General features: G+C 41.2%; 1 protein-coding gene across 1 annotated transcript in view; it reads right to left on the bottom strand.

Annotated features, from left to right (window-relative positions):
* Window positions 1-5,247: 5,247 nt before the first annotated feature.
* Window positions 5,248-23,442, bottom strand: part of LOC108695699 (attractin-like protein 1) — a 372,498-nt gene continuing 354,303 nt past the window's right edge. Inside the window, exon 30 of the mRNA XM_041570143.1 lies at window positions 5,248-5,711. Coding sequence (XP_041426077.1) covers window positions 5,587-5,711 — 125 coding nt within the window. The 3' untranslated portion in view covers window positions 5,248-5,586. The remainder of the gene's footprint in view (window positions 5,712-23,442) is intronic.

Genomic DNA, 23,442 nt, shown 5'->3' with positions numbered 1-23,442 from the left:
GGGTCTATTTACTAACATTCAGCGTTATCAATAGAAAATCCAAAAACTGTGTGTGTGAATTTTCACCCTACTTTTAATTTATATTTTAGAGGGTTTGTTCACCTTTGAGTTAACTGTTAGTATGATGTACAGAGGGATATTCTGAGACAATTTGCGATTGGTTTTCATTTTTTATTATTTGTAATTTTTGCGTTATTCAGCTTTTTATTCAGCAGCTCTCCAGTTTGTAATTTCAGCAGTTTGGTTGCTAGGGTCCAAATTCCCCTAGCAACCATGCATTGATTTGAATAAGGGAATATGAATAGGAGAGGCCTGAATAGAAAGATGAGGGATACAAATTTAAATTATAAGCAGAAAATTCAACAGATATGATAAAAAACAAGTGCAACAAATATCCCATTGAATATAAGGTTTTAGAACACTTTTGGGGGAGAGCAAAAAATTGTTTAAGAGAAAAATTATTAGTAGGAAAATATTATATGTTTGTACAGGGATGGGATCCGTTATCCAGAAACCTGTTATCCAGAAAGCTCCAAATTACGGAAAGGCTGTCTCCCATAGACTCCATTTTACCCAAATAATCCAAATTTTTAAAAATGATTTCCTTTTTCTCTGTAATAATAAAACAGTCGCTTGTACTTGATCCCAACTAAGATATAATTAATCCTTATTGATGATTTTCTAGTAGAATTAGGGTGTGAAGATCCAAATTATGAAAAGATCTGTAATCCAGAAATCCTGAGCATTCTGGATTACAGTTTCCATAGCTTTTTTTTTTCCACCACCCATAACTGCACGTTTATTTTATAAATTCGAAGCAGAAAATCCCCAAAATTGTCCCATCATTTTTTTAGTCTGATTTTCAATTTATATTTAAGTAGAAGCTGTAAGAAGGGCATCGGTGCTCCCATTGTAACACTTTTAGGACAAAAAAAGCACAAAAGAATGAAAAGAATATCATTAGTAAAAAAAAATAGTGGTAAAATGCAACAAAATGTTGAATTTACAGAATTTAAAAACAAATGGAAAAAAAGGTTTTTACGATTGTTAATACATAGACCCCCGTAGATAGAAAAGGGTGGCTGCTAATTTACTAACAAAAGTGTATTGCACAAGAGCAGTTACCCATAGCAACAGCACTGGATCTCTATACCTCGCTGGGAACATTTTTGGGGCAAAAAATTCTACCAAACCCCCCTCCTGAACTGAATCCAAAAGAATCACATGACTTTTCTTTGAAGAAAAAAAAGAAGCCCCCTCGTTACATATGCAAATTAGGATTCAGATTTGGTTCAGTATTTGGCTGAATCTTTCTCAAAGGGTTCGGCCGAGTCTTTCTCAAAGGGTTCGGCCGGGTCTTTCTCAAAGGGTTCGGCCGGGTCTTTCTCAAAGGGTTCGGCCAAATGTTTCTCAAAGGGTTCGGCCGGATCTTTCTCAAAGGGTTCGGCCAAATGTTTCTCAAAGGGTTCGGCCTAATCTTTCTCAAAGGGTTCGGCCGAATCTTTCTCAAAGGGTTCAGCCGGGTCTTTCTCAAAGGGATCGGCCGAGTCTTTCTCAATGGGTTCGCTGTCACCCCAGTCCGACACTTCCCCGTAGGACGGAAAACAAAGGGGAAATTATAGTGTAAACATACTCAGATATATTTACCCCTGTTTATACATATAATATTGACTGATATAATTGTTTTCCCCCTCCTTTTTGCTCCCTGATTCTCAATTTCATCTGTCCAACGTTCGACAACTGCAAGCTCTGCTGCCAAATACGGTTCTCTTCCCTTTTCTAACGGAAAAAAAAAGATCCTTAAAATAAACCAAGAAGCCGCTCGGAGAGAGAGAGAAATCTGGTTAATAATTTTCTCCTCCGCTGTCACATTCCTTTCGGAGCCTCCATACGGAGCCGTGAGATTCCCGTGTAGCTGGTGACAGCGCGTTCGCACGTATTTCACACCCCACTTTATGGAGATTCAATTAATTCTTGGGGAAAAGATGAAAATCTGTTGAGTAATAAATGATTACAATTTTCTAAAAATTACAAATAATAATAATAATAATAAAAACTGCCTTCTTGGTTTATTCTTGAAATTTCGAGGGAAGGAAAAATTCTGTAAAAGTTGAATTCCAAAGGAAATTGGGGGAGAAATCCATAAATAAAGTGAATAATACTGCGTAACGGAATTTCTTTCTCGCTGGAAGCTCTGACCTCTTGGCAAACCCGCCTTTGATATTTATTTTCCTGTATCGAAGGAATTGGCAGCTGAAAACGATCTGTTAAAAAGGTGGATTTAATATTTTCCGAATGTCCCTGGAAAAGAAAGTGTTGATCCCGTATGATAATCCAAACTAGGAAGTACCATTGTAAATAGGGTTGGCACCTGGCTGGTATTTTACTGGCCTGGCCGGTAAAAATTATGGTTGATCCCAATGTTACAATAAAAATAGGGAAAGCAACTCTTAACTCCCTAAATAAACGAGATCTCACAGGTTCCACACGAGGGCTGACGACCGTCAGAGAATCAAAAAGTGCTAAAAATTATAAAGAAAAAAGATACCCCGTGGGTAACAACCTAATCAGTAACCAGCATACATTAAATCTCTTAGGATTTAAATAAGTTAATTGAATAAATAAATTAAAGTGCAAAATTGTCTAATCAATTGATTAATTAATTGAACAGCTATTAGATTTTAAAATAATTCATAAATTGTATAAAGTGCCAATTAGTGCATAATGTCCATTAGGTAGTTTAGTCAATTATCATTCTCAACTTAAATAACAATTCATGGTTAAAATAAACCAAAAAGAGCTAAAAAGATAAAATGACAAAGTTCCTCAAAGGAGTGCAATTAATTGAGAAAAAGACTTAAATTAGGTGAGAATTATTAGGAACAAGGAAAGGTATATTAAATTAATCAAATACTAATATTTGTATGATGAGTGCTGGGAATTAAATTAAATACAAAGATCTCGTTAAATTAAGATATGACCACATTGGGTGAAAATAAAACCCACGCTACAGGTCAACAGAAAAGAGAAAGCTTGTAAGCGAAACGCGCGTTGGCGAGTCGCTCATTTCCTAAATATTTTTAAGAATTGGTTCTTGGTGCTTTATTGGTTTGGATCTAATTCCTACTGCTACGGTCTTTTTTATCTCAACCAATCTTCTTTCCTTTCCAAGGGGCCGGTGATTTGTGGCTTATTAGGGTTAACTTAGTCTTCTTAAGATCAGGGCAAGCTAATATACCAAGGCCACAGTCTCGGTTACCCTGTCCTGCCTTCCTCTTTGGAGGAAAAATAACAGGCAGTTAGTTTTGGGACAGCTCCACCCTCTTAAGTTTCATTATATCCTCTCTCTTTTCTGTTGACCTGTAGCGTGGGTTTTATTTTCACCCAATGTGGTCATATCTTAATTTAACGAGATCTTTGTATTTAATTTAATTCCCAGCACTCATCATACAAATATTAGTATTTGATTAATTTAATATACCTTTCCTTGTTCCTAATAATTCTCACCTAATTTAAGTCTTTTTCTCAATTAATTGCACTCCTTTGAGGAACTTTGTCATTTTATCTTTTTAGCTCTTTTTGGTTTATTTTAACCATGAATTGTTATTTAAGTTGAGAATGATAATTGACTAAACTACCTAATGGACATTATGCACTAATTGGCACTTTATACAATTTATGAATTATTTTAAAATCTAATAGCTTTTCAATTAATTAATCAATTGATTAGACAATTTTGCACTTTAATTTATTTATTCAATTAACTTATTTAAATCCTAAGAGATTTAATGTATGCTGGTTACTTATTAGGTTGTTACCCACGGGGTATCTTTTTTCTTTATAATTTTTTGATCCCAATGTTATTAATAGGGAAAAAACATAAATATATAGGAAAGCCGGTATTTTTTTCCACAAAAGGTGGCAACCCTAATTGTGAAACACTGAATTCCCACGCCTTGCGTGCAACTGGATTAAGTGCCCGGCCTATTTACAGTCCTGAAGCCTCCACTTTGTGACTCTTAGGGGCTGATTCATTAAGGGTCGAATATCGAGGGTTAATTAACCCTCGATATTCGACTAGGAATTGAAATCCTTCGACTTCGAAGTCGAAGGATTTAGCGCAAATTCTGCGATCGTACGATCGAAGGATTATTCCTTCGATCGAACGATAAAATCCTTCGAATCGAACGATTCGAAGGATTTTAATCCAACGATCGAAGGAATATCCTGCGATCAAAAAAACTTAGGAAAGCCTATGGGGAAGGTCCCCATAGGCTAACATTGACTTCGGTAGCTTTTAGCTGCCGAACTAGGGGGTCGAAGTTTTTTTTTAAAGAGACAGTACCTCGACTATCGAATGGTTAAATAGTCGAACGATTTTTAGTTCGTATCCTTCGATTCGAAGTCGTAGTCGTAGTCGAAGGTCGAAGTAGCCCATTCGATGGTCGAAGTAGCCAAAAATACTTCGAAATTCGAAGTTTTTTTACTTCGAATCCTTCACTCGAATTTCGTGAATCGGCCCCTTAATGTGGATGAGGCCTATTCACAGTCCTGAGGCCTCCGCTATGTAACTCAATGTGGATGAGGCCTATTTACAGTCCTGAGGCCTCCCCTATGTAACTCTTAATGTGGATGAGGCCTATTTACAGTTCTGAGGCCTCCCCTATGTAACTCTTAATGTGGATGAGGCCTATTTACAGTTCTGAGGCCTCCCCTATGTAACTCTTAATGTGGATGAGGCCTATTCACAGTCCTGAGGCCTCCACTATGTAACTCTAAATGTGGATGAGGCCTATTTACAGTCCTGAGGCCTCCGCTATATGTCTCTTAATGTGGATCAGGCCTATTTAAATGGCTGCTGCCTGTGTCCCGCATGCCCAGGGCTGTGTTTAGGGGTGCTGGGTGCAAAACAGACTTATATCAAGTGGGACTGTCCAACGTACCTCCCTTCAGCTGCTGCTCCTCTTCAGCAGCCAATGGGCCACAGGTTGGGCATCACTTGACCATTTTGCCCTGCTGCCGCCATATTGATCTGAGCTTTTCCAACACACCCACCATGCCCGGTGCCTACTGGCGCCCCCTAATGACAACTTGGCTCATTACTGACAACAAGTAACATTTCCAGTTAGGACCCAATGCCTCCCGCCCGCCCCAGTTTAATATCTGCCCATAACCCTCTGGTTTCCACATGCTGCATTCTTCCCTTTCCAGAACCCAGATTGAAGGAATTATTATTTCCGCATGATATTTACAAGGAAGAGAATTTTTCCTAAATGGTTTAATATTATGTAAAGCTCCAGCCACGACTCGTGTCCCACATTCAAGTGTCTGTACTTTAAATAAAAGTCCATTTTCTGTCTCGTCAGTCGACCCAAACCTCGGCGCTGGCCTCACATTCAAAGAAAGTCTCAGCTCCGCCGCTGCCTGCACTGGTCACAGACATGATTGTTAGTGAGGGCTCCGTGACCCCCCAGCAGGACGTTTGTCCCCCATGATAACTGATGGCGCAAGTAGATCGTTCAGAAGAATCCGTTTCATTGGGGGTCGTGAGCGACACTGTCACAATTCTGCCGCCCGGTCACTGCCTCAAACACAGGTTCCCTGTCTGGTCGGAGGGTGAGGCTTTCGATTGCGAATGCAGGAGCTTTTATCCTTACAGTCCAACGACTTCTGATGGGAAATGTCTATCAATGCGCTGGCGATCGCAATCCCTGCACAGACAGAACCAAAAACATTATTATTATTATACGATACTCACACATTCACAAATAATATAGCAAAATAACTTTATTTTTTTTAGGGATGCACCGAACCCAGGATTCGGTTCGGGATTCGGCCGGGATTCGGCCAGGATTCGGCCTTTTTCAGCAGGATTCGGATTCGGCCGAATCCTTCTGCCCAGCCGAACCGAATCCGAATCCTAATTTGCATATGCAAATTAGGGGCGGGAGGGAAATTGCATGACTTTTTGTCAGAAAACAAGGAAGTAAAAAATGTTTTCCCCTTCCCACCCCTAATTTGCATATGCAAATTAGGGTTCGGATTCGGTTCGGTATTCGGCCGAATCTTTCACGAAGGATTCCGGGGTTCGGCCGAATCCAAAAAAGTGGATTCGGTGCATCCCTAATTTTTTTACATGAGAGAGAGGGACCAATCACTTACAATACGAGGATATAAGAAGTCTTCTAATATCCTTATCATTTACAGTAGGGGGTAAATTATCCCTTATAATACATGAGTGATACTCAGAGTTCCCTGTATAATTCAGCCTGCAGCCTTGTGCCTTTATATGGTCACAGAACAACCCCTCAGTGACTTCTAATATCCTTATCATTTACAGTAGGGGGTACATTATCCCTTATAATACATGAGTGATACTCAGAGTTCCCTGTATAACTCAGCCTGCAGCCTTGTGCCTTTATATGGTCACAGAACAACCCCTCAGTGACATCTAATATCCTTATCATTTACAGTAGGGGGTACATTATCCCTTATAATACATGAGTGATACTCAGAGTTCCCTGTATAACTCAGCCTGCAGCCTTGTGCCTTTATATGGTCACAGAACAACCCCTCAGTGACTTCTAATATCCTTATCATTTACAGTAGGGGGTACATTATCCCTTATAATACATGAGTGATACTCATGGGAAAGCTAGTGAGCTGCTGCCTATGTATAGCCATATTTATATGACTGATAATGGCACAATATAATATCTCATATAATACAGGGGGACGTATTCCAGCGCATCTGTGTTTCTAAGTCGAGTGGATCTCTCTCCATATTAAAAACGATGAAGCGTCTCAGGACTTCATAAAGGAAAGCCGCCATCAAGTATAAGACGAGTGAAAGCTTTAAATAAGTCTGTCAGGAGCCTGAGATTGAAAAGTGACAAATTGAGAAACACCCCATATGCGGCTGCACCATAAATCCACTTGTTTTGCTGCTATTGATTTCCCACTAACGGCGCATTATCCCGTATTGACCAATAGAGAGAGTCCCCCCAGTATCTCAAACAAAACACTTCCATCAGCCGCGGCATTTTCACATTTCCATTTTTTATCCCATCGTTCAAATCGACTGTCACAGAACCGCCACTGATCCGTGTCCGTGACTGGGCCCCAAGGTCATCGGCAATAAAGTCCTTTATTAAAGAGGGGAGCACAGAGCTCACAGCTTGGTCCCATATTAAAAGGGAGGGGGGACTATACAGGGCCTATTCTAGGATCCAGGGCTGTTTACCTTTAAATTAACTGTTAGTGTGATGTAGAGAGGGATATTCTGAGACAATTTGCAATTGGTTTTTATTTTTTATTATTTGTGGTTTTTTGTTTATTTAGCTTTTTATTCAGCAGCTCTCCAGTTTGCAATTTCAGCAGTTACTTGGGTCCAAATTCCCCTAGCAACCATGCATTGATTTGAATAAGAGACTGGGATATGAATAGGAGAGGCCTGAATAGAAAGATGAGGAATAACAAGTAACAATAACAACACATTTGTAGCCTTACAGAGCATTTGTTTTTTAGATGGGGTCAGTGACCCACTTTTGAAAGCTGGAAAGAGTCAGAAGAAGAAGGAAAATAATTAAAAACTATAAAAAAGAAAAATAATTAAGTCCAGTTGAAATGTTGCTTAGAATTGGCCATTCTATAACATACTAATAGTTAACTTAAAGGTGACCCCTTTAATGTGCTGTTCTGTACTCTGCCCAAAATCCTTAAACCCAACCCAGTCTCCAGATTTGTTTCCGGACTTAACTTTCCCTCTCTCAATAAGCTGCCATTAGTGTGCTCTAGCCCCGCCCACTACTTAAGTCACAGACTCCCTTTCCCTCCCCATGTAAGCTGCCATTAACCTGATCTAGCCCCACCCACTGCTTGAGTCACAGACTCACTTTCTCTCTCCCAGTAAGCTGCCATTAGTCTGCTCTAGCCCCGCCCACTACTTAAGTCACAGACTCCCTTTCCCTCCCCATGTAAGCTGCCATTAACCTGATCTAACCCTACTCACAGTTTGAGTCACAGACTCCCTTTCTCTCTCCCATTAAGCTGCCATTAGTGTGCTCTAGCCCCACCCACTGCTTGAGTCAAAGACTCCCTTTCTCTCCCCCAATAAGATGAATTTAGTGTGCTTTAGCCCCACCCATTGCATGAGTCACAGACTCCATACCCCTCCTCCTGTAAGCTGCTATGGGACTGTTCTAGTCTCACCCACTGCTTGAATTACAATCTCCCAGCCCCCTTAAAATACCATCAGAGTGTTCAAGCCCCGCCTCCTGTAACTTTCCATCAGCAAGCTAAAGCAGAATTTGGGTTCCTTATATATGTGACAGAAGGCGCACGTCCCTCTTTATCTCCTGGTCAAGCTTTTTGTCAATCAGAGGAGTCCTTAGATTGTAAGGGGGCAGGGACTGATGGTAATGTGATATGGACCATAGATTGTAAAATCACTGGGGCAGATACTGATGGGAATGTGACAGGGACCTTAGATTGTAAGCTCATAGGAACATGGGCTGATGGGAATGTGATAGGGACCTTAGATTGTAAGCTCACTGGGGTAGAGACTGATGGGAATGTGATAAAGACATTATTAGATTGTAAAATCACTGGGGCAGGGATTGATGAGAATGTGATATGGATCTTAGATTTTAATCTCACTGGGCAGGGACTGATGGGAATGTGATAGGGACATTAGATTGTAAGCTCACTGGGGCAGGGACTGATGGGAATGATGTATGACGTGGCTGGGGTCAATCACAGGCACGGCCATGTCTTATTTTCAATTTGGACCCCATTCTACTGATGGGCTAATTATTGGGGGCTCTTGGGGAGAAGGCTGTATGATTAGTGATGGGGCTCCTGTAAAGATACTCGCTATTAATATACGTAATAAAGTAAAGGTACAATCTCTCTGGGGCAGGGGGTGCAATTACGTGTCTGATTGGGACATTCCTATAAAGAATTAAATGTAAATATTTCCATCTTTATTCTCCTCCTTGTTCTTCCCACGACTTACACGACCCCCCCCCCCGTGGCCCCTCGGAGCTACAATATGTTCTTATTCACATTTTATGCCAAGAATCTGGCGCAGAACGCGAGGGGGTCGGATTTCACACGCGCTGGAAATGTCCCCCCACGTGGCGCCCCATCTCCCCGTTACAGAAATGTAAATCTAATTAAAGAGAAGCAGATCATAAAATTCCTATTGATTAATTGCCTGAGCCGGGGAGACTCTTTATGGAATTCTTTGTCTTCTGATTAAAGGAATGAAAAAGCCCAATGTCCCAGAACCAGCGCCTCTCGTGCAGCTGTCACTGAGTTCTGCTAATAAACCCGAGACAGAAACAGCAGCAGCTCCAGCACATGATTATTTATACAACTCCATTCCCATCAGCCCCCTCCCCTGCAGAGCTTACAATCAAATGCCTCATTCGTACGCACTCGGCTAAAGACGTTGAATTATGATGGGGGGTCCTGACTTTTGAGTTTATGAAAATGTCTCATTCCAAGGTCACAAACAGGTTTATCCAAGGGGGTCTCTTTATTCCCACATCTGAGATGGGAGGAAAGGAGATTGAAGCATCAGCAAAGGAAGGGGTTCTCTGTGATAAGGGAATGCAAGTGATGAAGGCATAATGGCTGCACCTGTAGATAAATCATTCTTTTAGCGTCTGAAGGTTATTGATTCTGTGGGAAATCGGATTAGGGATTTATTAGTGATTAGTTGTGGGGATCAGGGTGTGTAGGTGTCACTTCAGCTGTTTCCTGTTTATCAGAATATTATCAGATCTGCTCTCAGCAAAGAACCCTGGGTATATATTTATATAGCAGCAACATATACCACAGCAATGTACAGAGGTCATACATCACTCCTATCAGTCCCTGCCCCAGTGAGCTTACAATCTAATGTCCTTACCACATTCCCATCAGTACCTGCCCTAGTGAGCTTACAATCTAAGGTCCCTTTCACATTACCATTAGTCTCTGCCCCAGTGGGCTTACAATCTAATATCCCTATCACAATCCCATCAGCCCCCTGTCCCAGTGAGTTTACAATCTAATGTCCCTATCCCATTCCCATCAGTCTCTGCCCCAGTGAGCTTACAATCTAATGTCCCTATCACATTCCCATCAGCCCCCTCTCCCAGTGAGTTTACAATCTAATGTCCCTATCACATTCCCATCAGTCTCCGCCCCAGAAAGCTTACAATCTAAGGTCCCTATCACATTCCCATCTGTCCCTGCCCCAGTGAGCTTACAATCTAAGGTCCCTATCACAATCCCATTAGCCCCTTGTCCCAGTGAGTTTACAATCTAATGTCCCTATCACATTCCCATCAGTCCCCTGTCCCAGTGAGCTTACAATCTAAGGTCCCTATGACATTACCATTAGTCTCTGTCCCAGTGGGCTTACAATCTAATATCCCTATCACAATCCCATCAGCCCCCTGTCCCAGTGAGTTTACAATCTAATGTCCCTATCACATTCCCATCAGTCTCTGTCCCAGTGAGCTTACAATCTAATGTCCCTATCACATTCCCATCAGTCTCTGCCCCAGAAAGCTTACAATCTAAGGTCCCTATCACATTCCCATCGGTCCCTGCACCAGTGAGCTTACAATCTAAGGTCCCTATCACAATCCCATTAGCCCCTTGTCCCAGTGAATTTACAATCTAATGTCCCTATCACATTCCCATCAGTCTCTGTCCCAGTGAGCTTACAATCTAATATACCTATCACAATCCCATCAGTCCCCTGTCCCAGTGAGTTTACAATCTAAGGTCCCTATCACATTCCCATCAGTCTCTGTCCCAGTAAGCTTACAATCTAAAATACCTATCACAATCCCATCAGTCTCTGCCCCAGTGAGCTTACAATCTAAGGTCCCTATCACATTCCCATCAGTCCATGCACAAGTGAGCTTACAATCTAAGGTCCCTATCACATTCCTATCAATCCCTGCACCAGTGATCTTACAATCTAAGGTCCCTATCCCAGGGCAGTAATCACATCCCACAAATCAACCTCTGAAATCCACTTACTGTCTCCTCCAAGTGCAGCCTCGTCCCCTGATATGAAAGCAATGCAATTAGTTGAGGGAACGATTCATTATGTCCGGCCACAAGAATTTAATTTCCCGCCATAAGATGATGAACAGACGCCATATTTACGGTCAAACGTTTATAATGGGTGGATTTAAACAAGAACCATATAGGGGTTGTTCACCTTTAAATTAACTGTTAGTATGATGTAGAGAGGGATATTCTGAGACAATTTGCAATTGTTTTTTTTTTCATTATTTGTGGTTTTTGAGTTATTTAGCTTTTTATTCAGCAGCTCTTCAGTTTGTAATTTCAGCCATCTGGTTGCTAGGGCCCAAATTCCCCTAGCAACCATGCACTGATTTGAATAAGAGACTGGAATATGAATAGGAGAGGCCTGAATAGAAAGAGGAGGAATAAAAAGTAACAATAACAATACATTTGTAGCCTTACAGAGTATTTATTTTTTAGATGGAGTCAGTGACCCCCATTTAAAATCTAAGAACAATAATTAAAAAACTATAAAAAAAAAACCAAAAAATAATGAAGACCAAAATTGAAAAGATGCTTTGCATTGGCCATTGTATAACAGACTAATGTTAACTTAAAGGTGAACTGTCAGTTTAATGGGCAGAAGAAAAAAAAAAAGTCCTTTAAAGGGGAACTACACCCAAAACGTAGTTGATCAGCCTCAGCTGCTGGGTCACTATGAATATTCCACAAAAACCACAATTCAAGGGGAAACTTCCAGTTGTCTCAACATTTCAAGAAAATAAACTCAAATCTCATTTACAAGCCCCCCCCCTTAATGGGCACAGATCTGATTTATTTGATGCAGTTTAATGTGTTTTATATAAAATCTAAGCCGTAAAACTGAAGATTGGGATAACATTAGCCGCGTCGCTGAGTAACAAATCTTAATATTTTGTCAGATGGAGACGAATTGCTTGAGAGCCCCTCCCCCCACTCACTAAAAGCCTCGCCATCAACTCACTGGGGTGTGTGTAATTAATGCCCATTATGCAGAGCAATTAATAAGGGAGATATAAAGTGGCGCTGGGACGAATTTTTCTGATACTTTCCAATCGCACTCAAGTCAAGGTACACTGCAGGTTATAGGGGAACTATGCCTTCTTTGTAATTTTGTCTTTTTCTTTCCCTAATAGACAAATTCTGATCTGAATATATAATATTTCCTTTTTTGCTAATTTTGCCTATAAAACTGTCAGCTTTTACTTTTAGCCTTTCCTATGCTCCCATTGTCATAAACTGTCAGGTCCCAAACTTCTATACGAACTCTCATAACCATCCTATTGTGTTATTGTAATTGTTGTGCAAGATGAGTTGCATAACAGCCCAGGGGCTTAAAGATAAATCTCTGAGCACCCAAAAGTGGCTTTACATAGGAACAACTTTAGCAGGAACTGACCCTAAATTTTCTGTTACCATAAAACTATGGCAGCATAGGTATTCCCTGTACCAAGCACAATTCAGCAGGAACAGCCCCCTAAGTTTGCTCATAGTCTGTACAGAGATCCCATAAAACTATGGCAGCATAGGTATTCCCTGTACTAAGCACAATTCAGCAGGAACAGTCCCTAAGTTTGCTCATAGTCTGTACAGAGAGATCCCATAAAACTATGGCAGCATAGGTATTCCCTGTACTAAGCACAATTCAGCAGGAACAGTCCCCTAAGTTTGTTCATAGTCTGTACAGAGAGATCCCATAAAACTATGGCAGCATAGGTATTCCCCTGTACTAAGCACAATTCAGCAGGAACAGTCCCTAAGTTTGCTCATAGTCTGTACAGAGAGATCCCATAAAACTATGGCAGCATAGGTATTCCCTGTACTAAGCACAATTCAGCAGGAACAGTCCCCTAAGTTTGTTCATAGTCTGTACAGAGAGATCCCATAAAACTATGGCAGCATACTGTAGGTATTCCCTGTACTAAGCATAATTCAGCAGGAACAGTCCCTAAGTTTGCTCATAGTCTGTACAGAGAGATCCCATAAAACTATGGCACATAGGTATTCCCTGTACTAAGCATAATTCAGCAGGAACAGTCCCTAAATTTGCTCATAGTCTGTACAGAGAGATCCCATAAAACTATGGCGGTATAAATATATACAGTACCATATACTGGGAACAAATGCACAGGGATATTTGAGGGTACAGTGGTTCTTTAAGGGAGGGAAAAGCCCGGCAGTCTGTGGTTAAACAGTCAGTGCAATATATTTTAATATACCAACAAACAGCTTCATTAAGAATGAAAGGTTAATTGGAGGTGTTTGAGTTGTTAGAGGGATCAGTAGGAAACAGCGCCGGCTGCATAATCTCTATAAAGTGTTTGCTGAGCTCCAATAGTTTATAGTCTCATTAACTGTCGGCTCGTAACTGCCGCGATTTTATTCTGCACTAATCTGATTTCCCTGACAAATACCCCCAGTTTCAAGCACTTCTCTCTCACCATTTATTCCCACCGCGGGGGGGGGACATAGAGAAATGATCGTCTGGACCCGAAACAAAAGAGTCACCTGCTCGGCAGTCGCATTTGAGCCTATTGCAATAAAGCCACTAAATCTAAGGTTCTGGCAAAATTGCATTATGGGGGAAAAATGGTGATTTGCAGCCAAAAAATTGCAACTTTGCCCACGTCTGGATTCGAGCGAATTATAAATCTGCCACAAAAAAACTTGGCAGGTCCAACTTGTTATTTGCATCTGTAATTAAGTCCTCGGTTAGTTTTGTGGAAGGTTTCGATCCCCTTTAATCACAGAACATGCAAAGCATCATGGGAATTGGCTGGGATCAGTGATGTAACCGCTGCTACATTGTTTTAATTCTAATCTGTAAACTTCTTCCTTTCATTAAGGAACATTGTATTTTACTTACATAATTATAGAATGGCCAGTCCTAAGCAACTTTTCAACTGGTCTTCTTTATTTTTTTAAATTTATTTGCCTTCTTCTTCTGACCAAAAACAAATGCTCTGTAAGGGCTCTTACACATGAGCGTTCTGACCTGCGCTCCCCTGCGTTCTGTTTTTTGTCGTTCAGCCGCAGGAGAGCGCAGGAATAGACGCATGTCATTATTTGAAATGGGGCTGTACTCACTCAGGCGCATGTAGGCGCCGAACGCAGGAAAAATGCAGCATGTTGCGTCTGAACCTGCGTTCGGCGCCTACACGCGCCTGAGTGAGTACAGCCCCATTTCAAATAATGACATGCGTCTATTCCTGCGCTCCCCTGCGGCTGAACGCCAAAAAACGGAACGCAGGGGAGCGCAGGTCAGAACGCTCATGTGTAAGAGCCCTTAGGCTACAAATGTATCGTTGTTGTTACTTTTTATTACTCCTCTTTCTATTCAGGCTTCTCCTATTCATATTCCAGTCTCTTATTCAAATCAGTGCATGGTTGCTAGGGGAATTTGGACCCTAGCAACCAGATGGCTGAAATTACAAACTGGAGAGCTGCTGAATAAAAAGCTAAATAAGTCAAAAAACACAAATAACAGAAAATGAAAAACAATTGTATATTGTCTCAGAATTTCCCTCTCTACATCCTACTAACAGTGAATTGAAAGGGGAAAAACCCCCTTTAAAGGACAACTAAATAGTGATGGGCGAATTTATTCACAAGTCACAAATTCACTACGTATTCCCTCGATTTGCCGCAGCGAATACATTTGTGAAACCGGCGCAAAAATTCACCGTCAAAAATTCGCTGGCATCCGAAAAAAACGGACGCCGGCGTCCGTTTTTTGGAAGCCGGCAAATGTGCGCCGGCATAAAAAAAAATACGCCGATGTCAAAAACGGACACTGGCATCAAAAACGAGGCGCCGTTTCGAGAATTATGCGGGAAATTCGCTAATTATTTGGCGAAGCGAAATGCCACAGATTCGCCCATCACTACAACTAAACCCTAAAAATGAATGTGGCTAAAAATGTCCTACTTATATAGTGAACTTATTGCACGAGGCTAAAGTTTGAGCTTGTCAATAGCAGCAATGATCCAGGACTTCAAACTTGTCACAGGGGGTCACCATCTTGGAAAGTGTCTGTGACACTCACATGCTCAGTGGGCTCTGATTGGCTGTTGAGAAGCTAAGCTTAGGGCTCGTCACTAATTATCCAGCAGAAAATGAGCTTCCCTGGCTGTAATATAAGCTGATGCTACAGGTTTGCTGATTATTCAATTCTGATGCTAATTGCACTGGTTTCTGTGCTGCCATGTAGTAATTATGTGTATTAATGACTAATCAGCCTTATATTGTGACATTTCTATTCTATGTGTACTGTATATTGTGAGTGGGTCCCTAAGCTCAGTAAGTGACAGCAGCACAGAGCATGTGAATCAGTGAATCAGCAGAACATGGGGAGCTACTGGGGCATCTTTGGAGACACAGATCTTTACTGCTAAAGGGCTGTGGTTGCCTTGGGCTGGTACAGAAGCACAAAACATCATGTACAACATTTCTAGCTACTTCTTTAGTTACGCTTTAGTTCTCCTTTAAGTTCCCCTTTAAGGGGTTGGCTTTGCTTCCTATAAAATATATGGCTGTAATCGGATCTTCCAAAAAGTGCTGGGAATTTGGCCAAATTCCTGCTCAAACCCTGGATTCATTCCTAGCAGCAAACCGGTAAATTCCCCCCTGAAATATAATCACGTTGACCAAAGTCTTCCCATTTAAATTAGGTGTTTATTTACAGAGACTATTGTATATACAGGTATGGGACCTGTTATCCAGAATGCTCGGGACCTGTGGTTTTCTGGTAACGCATCTTTCCATAATTTAGATCTTCATTCCTTAAGTCTACTAGAAAATCATATAAACATGAAATAAACCCAATAGGCTGGTTCTGCTTCCAATAAGGATTAATTATATCTTAGTTGGGATCAAGTACAAGCGACTGTTTTATTATTACACAGAAAAAGGAAATCAAAATTTGGATTATTTGATTATAATAGAGTCTATGGGAGGCGGCCTTCTGTAATTCGGAGCTTTCTGGATAATGGGTTTCCAGATGACGGATCCCATACCTGTATTATAAATATTTTGTCTCTTATATTTCCTCTTAATTTCTCCATCTAACAAAATGTCTTTAAATCCCCGGAAACAATATAAATAGAAATTTCTAATTATCAACGGCAAAATCACTTCCTCTCCATATTGCTTTGATCTTTGCTGGCGGCAAATCCGATAGAAATGGCGGAGCTTGGCAGAAACAGATCATTATTGATGTTTTGCTGTTGATCCTGCCCTTTACTAAAAGGCTACAAATGTCACAAAAACAATGGCGTGACTCGGGGGTCTAGAAGTGCTCAAGGTTTTGTTGCCATGGAAACCTCCAAAAGGTGAAAATTAAATTCGCTGGTCGGGAAAGGTTAATGGACCTATAATTACTGATGTCGTTGCCAACAACCGCGTGGTAGGTTTTTCCGCACACGCCCCATTCAATTGGGCTCATTTTACAGTCTTTGCGTGACAAAACTATTATAAGCAATAATAATAAATTAAAATACACAGGAGTGTCGTTGTTATACCCCATTTCACTGTGTTTCCCCTCGTATAACAGCTTTGTTTAATATTTTAAAAAAAACATTTAGATTAAAAAACATTTCAACATGAAAAAGACCGATAGATTACCTTCCTTTGAAGAAGCTCAACTTTTGGACAGAAATTGAAATTTCAAAATTCTTGTCCTATTTATAAATGATCAACCTCAAAATTGTCTGAATTCTTTCTACTTTCTGTAACAATTGGGAAACGAATGTTTCTCTTCCGACGCATTTCTGGAAAGTGATTAAAATTCTTTTTTTTAATTCAAATTTGTTGACATTTGTTTTCCATTTTAGACTTGAAAAAATCTACTCGGTGGGAAAAGGAGCTCCTTTTTGGCGAAATGAGAGCAAAAAAAAAAATTCAATAAGAATTTACATTTTCATGACTAGGTCTGTAAGAACCAGGACAAACTGCCATTTGAGTAAAATGTAATTATTTTAATGAAATTTCAGTTTCAAGAATAAAATAAAATACTCCTACACTAACTAGTTATGAAGTATAGGAGTATTTTATTTTATTCTTGAAACTGAAATTTCTTTAAAATAATTAAATGTTGCTCAAATGGCAGTTTTAAGAAGCGTCACTTTTAGATAGAAATGGACATTTCAAAATTATTTAGGGTTGTTGAAATTTGCTGAATTCTTCCGTTTTGTAACAATGGAGAAAAACAAATTTCAATAAGAATTTACATTTTCTCGACTAGGTCTGTAAGAACCGGGACAAACACTGCCATTTGAGCAACATTTAACTATTTTAATGAAATTTCAGTTTCAAGAACAAAATAAAATACTCCTATACTTTATAACTAGTTATTGTAGGAGTATTTGATTTTATTCTTGAAACTGAAATTTCATTAAAATAGTTAAATGTTGCTCCAATGGCAGTGTTTGTCCAGGTGCTTACAGACATAGTCAAGAAAATTTAAATTCTTATTGCTTTTTTTTTTTTGCTCTCATTTAGCCAAAAAAGAGCTCCTTTTCCCACCGAGTAGAATTCTTCAAGTCTACAATGGAAGACAAATGTTATCAAAATTTGAATACAATTTTTTTTAAAGAAATTTCAGTTTCAAGAATAAAACAAAATACTCCTACTCTAACTACTTATAAAGTATAGCAGTATTTTATTTTGTTCTTGAAACTGAAATTTCATTAAAATACTTAAATGTTGCTCAAATGGCAGTGTTTGTCCTGGTTCTTACAGACCTAGTCGAGAAAATGTAAATTCTTATTGAAATTTGTTTTTCTCCATTGTTATAATGTAGGAAAAACGGAAGAATTCAGCCAATTTCAACAACCCTAAATAATTTTGAAATGTCCATTTCTATCTAAAAGTGACGCTTCTTAAAACTGCCATTTGAGCAACATTTAACTATTTTAAAGAAATTTCAGTTTCAAGAATAAAATCAAATACTCCTACACTAACTAGCTATAAAGTATAGGAGTATTTAATTTTATTCTTGAAACTGAAATGTCTTTAAAATGGTTAAATGTTGCTCAAATGGCAGTTTAAAGAAGTGCCACTTTTAGGTAGAAATGGACATTTCAAAAATGATTTAGGGTTGTTGACATTGGCTGAATTCTTCCATTTTTCCTGCTTTGTCTATCTGGAACAACAGAGAAAAACTAATTTAAATTCAGGGACATTTATTGAGGTGCAGCCATGCTTACTTTTGACCACTCCCCATTAAACACCCACTTAAAGTCACAGTCATCTATTATTTTCCTCTAAATATTTCCCCATATTGTATCATATTAATTTCTCACATAACAGAGTAATAAACCTAAACAAATTTCCAAGTATTTTCCTGGTAACTTTGGTGCTTTCTGTTGCCCCTATTTACAATCTCAGCCTTACTGGAAAAACTTAACAAGTTAACTAGTAATATTGAGGGTTAGTATCTCAAATGGGCCCCAAGGCTCATCAAGGCCAAAGAAAAGTGTAATGTACAAACCCACATGTAGAGTTTGGGGTATTTAGGTTAATAAATTGAGTGGTATGAAAACCCCGGGGACCCAGAACGCCCCCTGCAGGGTATTTGGGGGCCAAACAGAAGGGTGATTGGCTACTCACTAGGCAAAGCCAGTTGTCCGGATCTGAAGGGCAATTGTGCAAATAAAGCAGCAAAACTGTGGAATATTTAACTCCAGAAATATTTATCCGAAAGGGATAAACAGCGACATAATTCCTCTTCTGTAAGAGACGTGACTTCCCATTTCTATCGACAAAACCAAAATGAAGCCTTAACGGCCCATGTTATTATTTTTACTGCCGCACTAAATCATATTTTATGGTAGATTTCCACTACTCAGCTCTCATTAATCGATAGGATGTAACTTCAACAAAAAGAATTTTTTATGTTACCTTATTTATTTTACTGCCTGACTGTTCCTCCGGCTCAAACCTGTGGCTACAGAATGGAAAGGCTCTTTGATTGTAAGCTCAGTGGGAAAACAGACCAATCAGAGGAGTTTGCTGAGCTGCAGGAGAGGTTCAACCCCATAGCTGCTGTGTAGTGATTGTGGTCTCCTGTGCCCAGGCTTCCCTAACTGCAACTATGACAACAATTTGAAGTTGGGGAACTCTTAGGAACTTACTGTTCTCCTCACCCTACAGTCTCCATCTTATTCTGCTGTCGGCATCCTTCTCTACTGTTGTCATGTTGCTCTGCTTTACCATCTATCCCTTAACTTTTCTTGTGTAGTTCCACTATATATGGGGCTCAAAACACTCACCTCTACTTGGTACACCCTTCCCCAATACATGAAGGCCATTAGATGCCATGATGTCTCCATCTTGCTCTTTTGTCTCAATTGTTCTCGACTATCTCCATCTTACCCTACTGCCTCCATCGTGCCCCTGGTCTCTATCTTACCCTACTGTCACCATTCTGTTCTACTGTCTCCATCTTGTCCTAAAGCCTCCATTTTATCATACTGTCTTCATCTTGCCCTACTGTCTCCATCTTGCCCTTAGTCTCTATCTTACCCTACTGTCACCATCATGTTCTACTGTCTCCATCTTGCCCTACTGTCTCCATTTTATCATACTGTCTCCATCTTGCCCTACTGTCTTCATCTTGCCCTACTGTTAACATCTTGCCCTACTGTCTCCATCTTGCCCTACTGCCTCCATTTTATCATACTATCTCCATCTTGCCCTATTGTCTCCATCTTGCCCTTGGTCTCTATCTTACCCTACTGTCTCCATCTTGCCCTTAGTCTCTATCTTACCCTACTGTCACCATCCTGTTCTACTGTCTCCATCTTGCCCTACTGTCTCCATTTTATCATACTGTCTCCATCTTGCCCTACTGCCTCCATCTTGCCCTTAGTCTCTATCTTACCCTACTGTTACCATCTTGCCCTACTGTCTCCATCTTGCCCTACTGCCTCCATTTTTTCATACTATCTCCATCTTGCATTTGGTCTCTATCTTGACCTACTGTCTCCATCTTGTCCTACTGTCTCTATCTTGTCCTACTGTCTCCATCTTGTCCTACTGTCCCCATCAATCTCTACTGTCTCCATGTTGCTATGCTCTACTTGCTCTCCCACACTCTTCTTTCCCTACAATCTTGATGTGCATAACTCCACTATTTATATGGGGCCCGGGGCAGTCACTACTATCCTAATACCCATACAGACATTTATAAACAAATTACACAAATAAATAATTCATATCCCTTCTAAGTCCATGAATTTGTGTGTGGATGAGGAGGGGTGATCCAAATTTGAATCAATGACATGTCTAACCACAGATTTGCTGCCTTTTTTACCCAGCATGTCATGTATTTCTTCATCCCCCAAACCAGTTTAATGTCCTGGCAGTGACCGTTATATTCTGGGTTCACCTTCCAGCCTTAATGGGCCGATATGGGAAGAAGAGATGCAAGGGCACAGCCTACAACATTTTTGGAGGCAGAATCCATCCATATTCATCTAACCTTGATATATTGCTTCCCTGGAAGAATCCGATGTCAGGAACATAAAGGTGCAGTTAGTGAATGAATGTCTGTACGTGACCTGGGGACAAAAACCCATAACATTATCCAAACACGGCTAATAAACGGCAGAGCTTGTCGGATGATTAATTGCCCCCCCCTCTTGTATAAAAGATGTTGTAGTCGCTGAGTGCTGGAGGGGGATCAGCAGAGCCTTGCCATTCACAGGATGGTACCTGATTAACTCACGGAGAGCAATCTGCTCTGCTAATCACTGTTCTGCGGGATTCAGTGCTCCGTCTTCTCATCATTTCTCTGCTGCTGTCACTGAATAAAGTCTTTAAGGTTCCAGCCTTATGTTTTCCTCATCTTGGTCTCTCTATTTGAGTGGGAGATATCGGGCTCCCCCCTGGTGTTGAGGTGCCGGGGGTCCTACAATTATCTATTCTCTTCCCTCCTCTCTTTATTCACCTTCTTCCACCTTGAAATTTCTTCCAAATTTATCCTTTATCGTTTCTTCTTTCCCGTTTGGTCTCCCACTTCACTCCCCACTTGAACTTCTCCCTAGTCTCCTTACTCTGCCTCATATTCTCCCTTTTACCTATATTACTTCTATCTGCACCAAATCCCACCACTTGTTTGCAGGGGGCCTTTAGTCTAGGGGAAGGCCTGGATATAATTCCAGATGAAGAGACTTGGAAAGAATACTGGTTGCTCCCTTAGATACCCCTGGGAGGCCACATGAAGGTCAGTTAGAGTGAGATATAGGGGTGACACTTAATCTCACAAAATGACTATAACTCTGACCACCCACTTGCTGAGCCAAACTGAGCTTATCCATATACTGCAGTTCTCCAGAGACCCAACGGTCAACAAATGGCCCATTTGGTCCAAATCCGAGGGGATATTCAAACCTGATACATATGTGGCCAATTCTCCCCTCCGGAGGGGTAATCGTTCTTAGCCGGTGTCGGGCGCCTTTCCTCGGCCCAGTTCCAATTAAACAGCAATAACAAGACAAAGCCTCGGAGAGACCACGTCTTCCTACAATGTTGCACCAGGTTATTCATCTTCGTGGCGCATAAAAGAAGGGCAGCGACTCGGCACTGACGGGATGGGGTTTTTTTTTGTGTTGCTTTATAAGTTTATTGGCAACATCTGGAGATGTGACGGAGCTTTTTTACAAGCTTTCAGAAAGACATAAAAGTAAAGTGTATATTTGTCTTGTGTCGCATTTCCAAAGCAGGTAGCGTTTATGTGACTTATAAAGAGGGAAAAAAAAAACTCTCTGTAATGGATGATTGTGCCAATTGTGCTCAATGTAATGTCTGGGGATGGGAAGGGGCTGAAAGCTTTTGGGTCTCTGTTCTGCGACACAATGCTCCATGCAACTCACACAACGGCAGCGGCGAAAGGGAATCTCATCAGATAAAATCACTGCAATTGTCTCTTCCACTTGTTCCTCTGCACCATCACACGAGCGGCTCTTTCAGCAGAGAGCACCCAGTTTCTCATCTATAGAGGGAGGCGCACCCTGAGCTCACGAGGTCCAGGGTAACATTAAATGCTTTCAAGCGTTAATCTTGGCATGCAGTGTTACTAAAAGCATGCAAAACTAAAACAAGATGAAACCGTTGCCATTTAAAGGACAATGCATTTGCATCAGGGGCCACGGTGATTGGTATTGTAGCTGCACATTCCTGGGGTCCTCAGGTTCCATTGCTGGGCCACAGTTATTGGTATTGTAGCTGCACATTCCTGGGGTCCTCAGGTTCCATTGCTGGGGCCACAGTGATTGGTATTGTAGCTGCACATTCCTGGGGTCCTCAGGTTCCATTGCTGGGCCACAGTTATTGGTATTGTAGCTGCACATTCCTGGGGTCCTCAGGTTCCATTGCTGGGGCCACAGTGATTGGTATTGTAGCTGCACATTCCTGGGGTCCTCAGGTTCCATTGCTGGGCCACAGTTATTGGTATTGTAGCTGCACATTCCTGGGGTCCTCAGGTTCCATTGCTGGTGCCACAGTGATTGGTATTGTAGCTGCACATTCCTGGGGTCCTCAGGTTCCATTGCTGGGGCCAAAGTGATTGGTATTGTAGCTGCACATTCCTGGGGTCCTCAGGTTCCATTGCTGGGGCCCCAGTGATTGGTATTGTAGCTGCACATTCCTGGGGTCCTCAGGTTCCATTGCTGGGGCCACAGTGATTGGTATTGTAGCTGCACATTCCTGGGGTCCTCAGGTTCCATTGCTGGGGCCACAGAGATTGGTATTGTAGCTGCACATTCCTGGGGTCCTCAGGTTCCATTGCTGGGCCACAGTTATTGGTATTGTAGCTGCACATTCCTGGGGTCCTCAGGTTCCATTGCTGGTGCCACAGTGATTGGTATTGTAGCTGCACATTCCTGGGGTCCTCAGGTTCCATTGCTGGGGCCAAAGTGATTGGTATTGTAGCTGCACATTCCTGGGGTCCTCAGGTTCCATTGCTGGGGCCCCAGTGATTGGTATTGTAGCTGCACATTCCTGGGGTCCTCAGGTTCCATTGCTGGGGCCACAGTGATTAGTATTGTAGCTGCACATTCCTGGGGTCCTCAGGTTCCATTGCTGGGGCCACAGTGATTGGTATTGTAGCTGCACATTCCTGGGGTCCTCAGGTTCCATTGCTGGGGCCACAGTGATTGGTATTGTAGCTGCACATTCCTGGGGTCCTCAGGTTCCATTGCTGGGGCCACAGTGATTGGTATTGTAGCTGCACATTCCTGGGGTCCTCAGGTTCCATTGCTGGGGACACATTGGTGGATATGGCCCTGATTATTCTGGCCAGGGTGCTATTTGCATGCTGAATGCTCACAATACACCCACTACTCTTCAGTTGCGGATGCCAAGCTCAGT

The sequence above is a fragment of the Xenopus laevis genome, chromosome 7L, assembly GCF_017654675.1.
Source record: "Xenopus laevis strain J_2021 chromosome 7L, Xenopus_laevis_v10.1, whole genome shotgun sequence".
NCBI lineage: Eukaryota > Metazoa > Chordata > Amphibia > Anura > Pipidae > Xenopus > Xenopus laevis.
The sequence above is the reverse complement of the archived record's forward strand: the minus strand, read 5'-3'. Positions and strand labels throughout refer to the sequence as shown.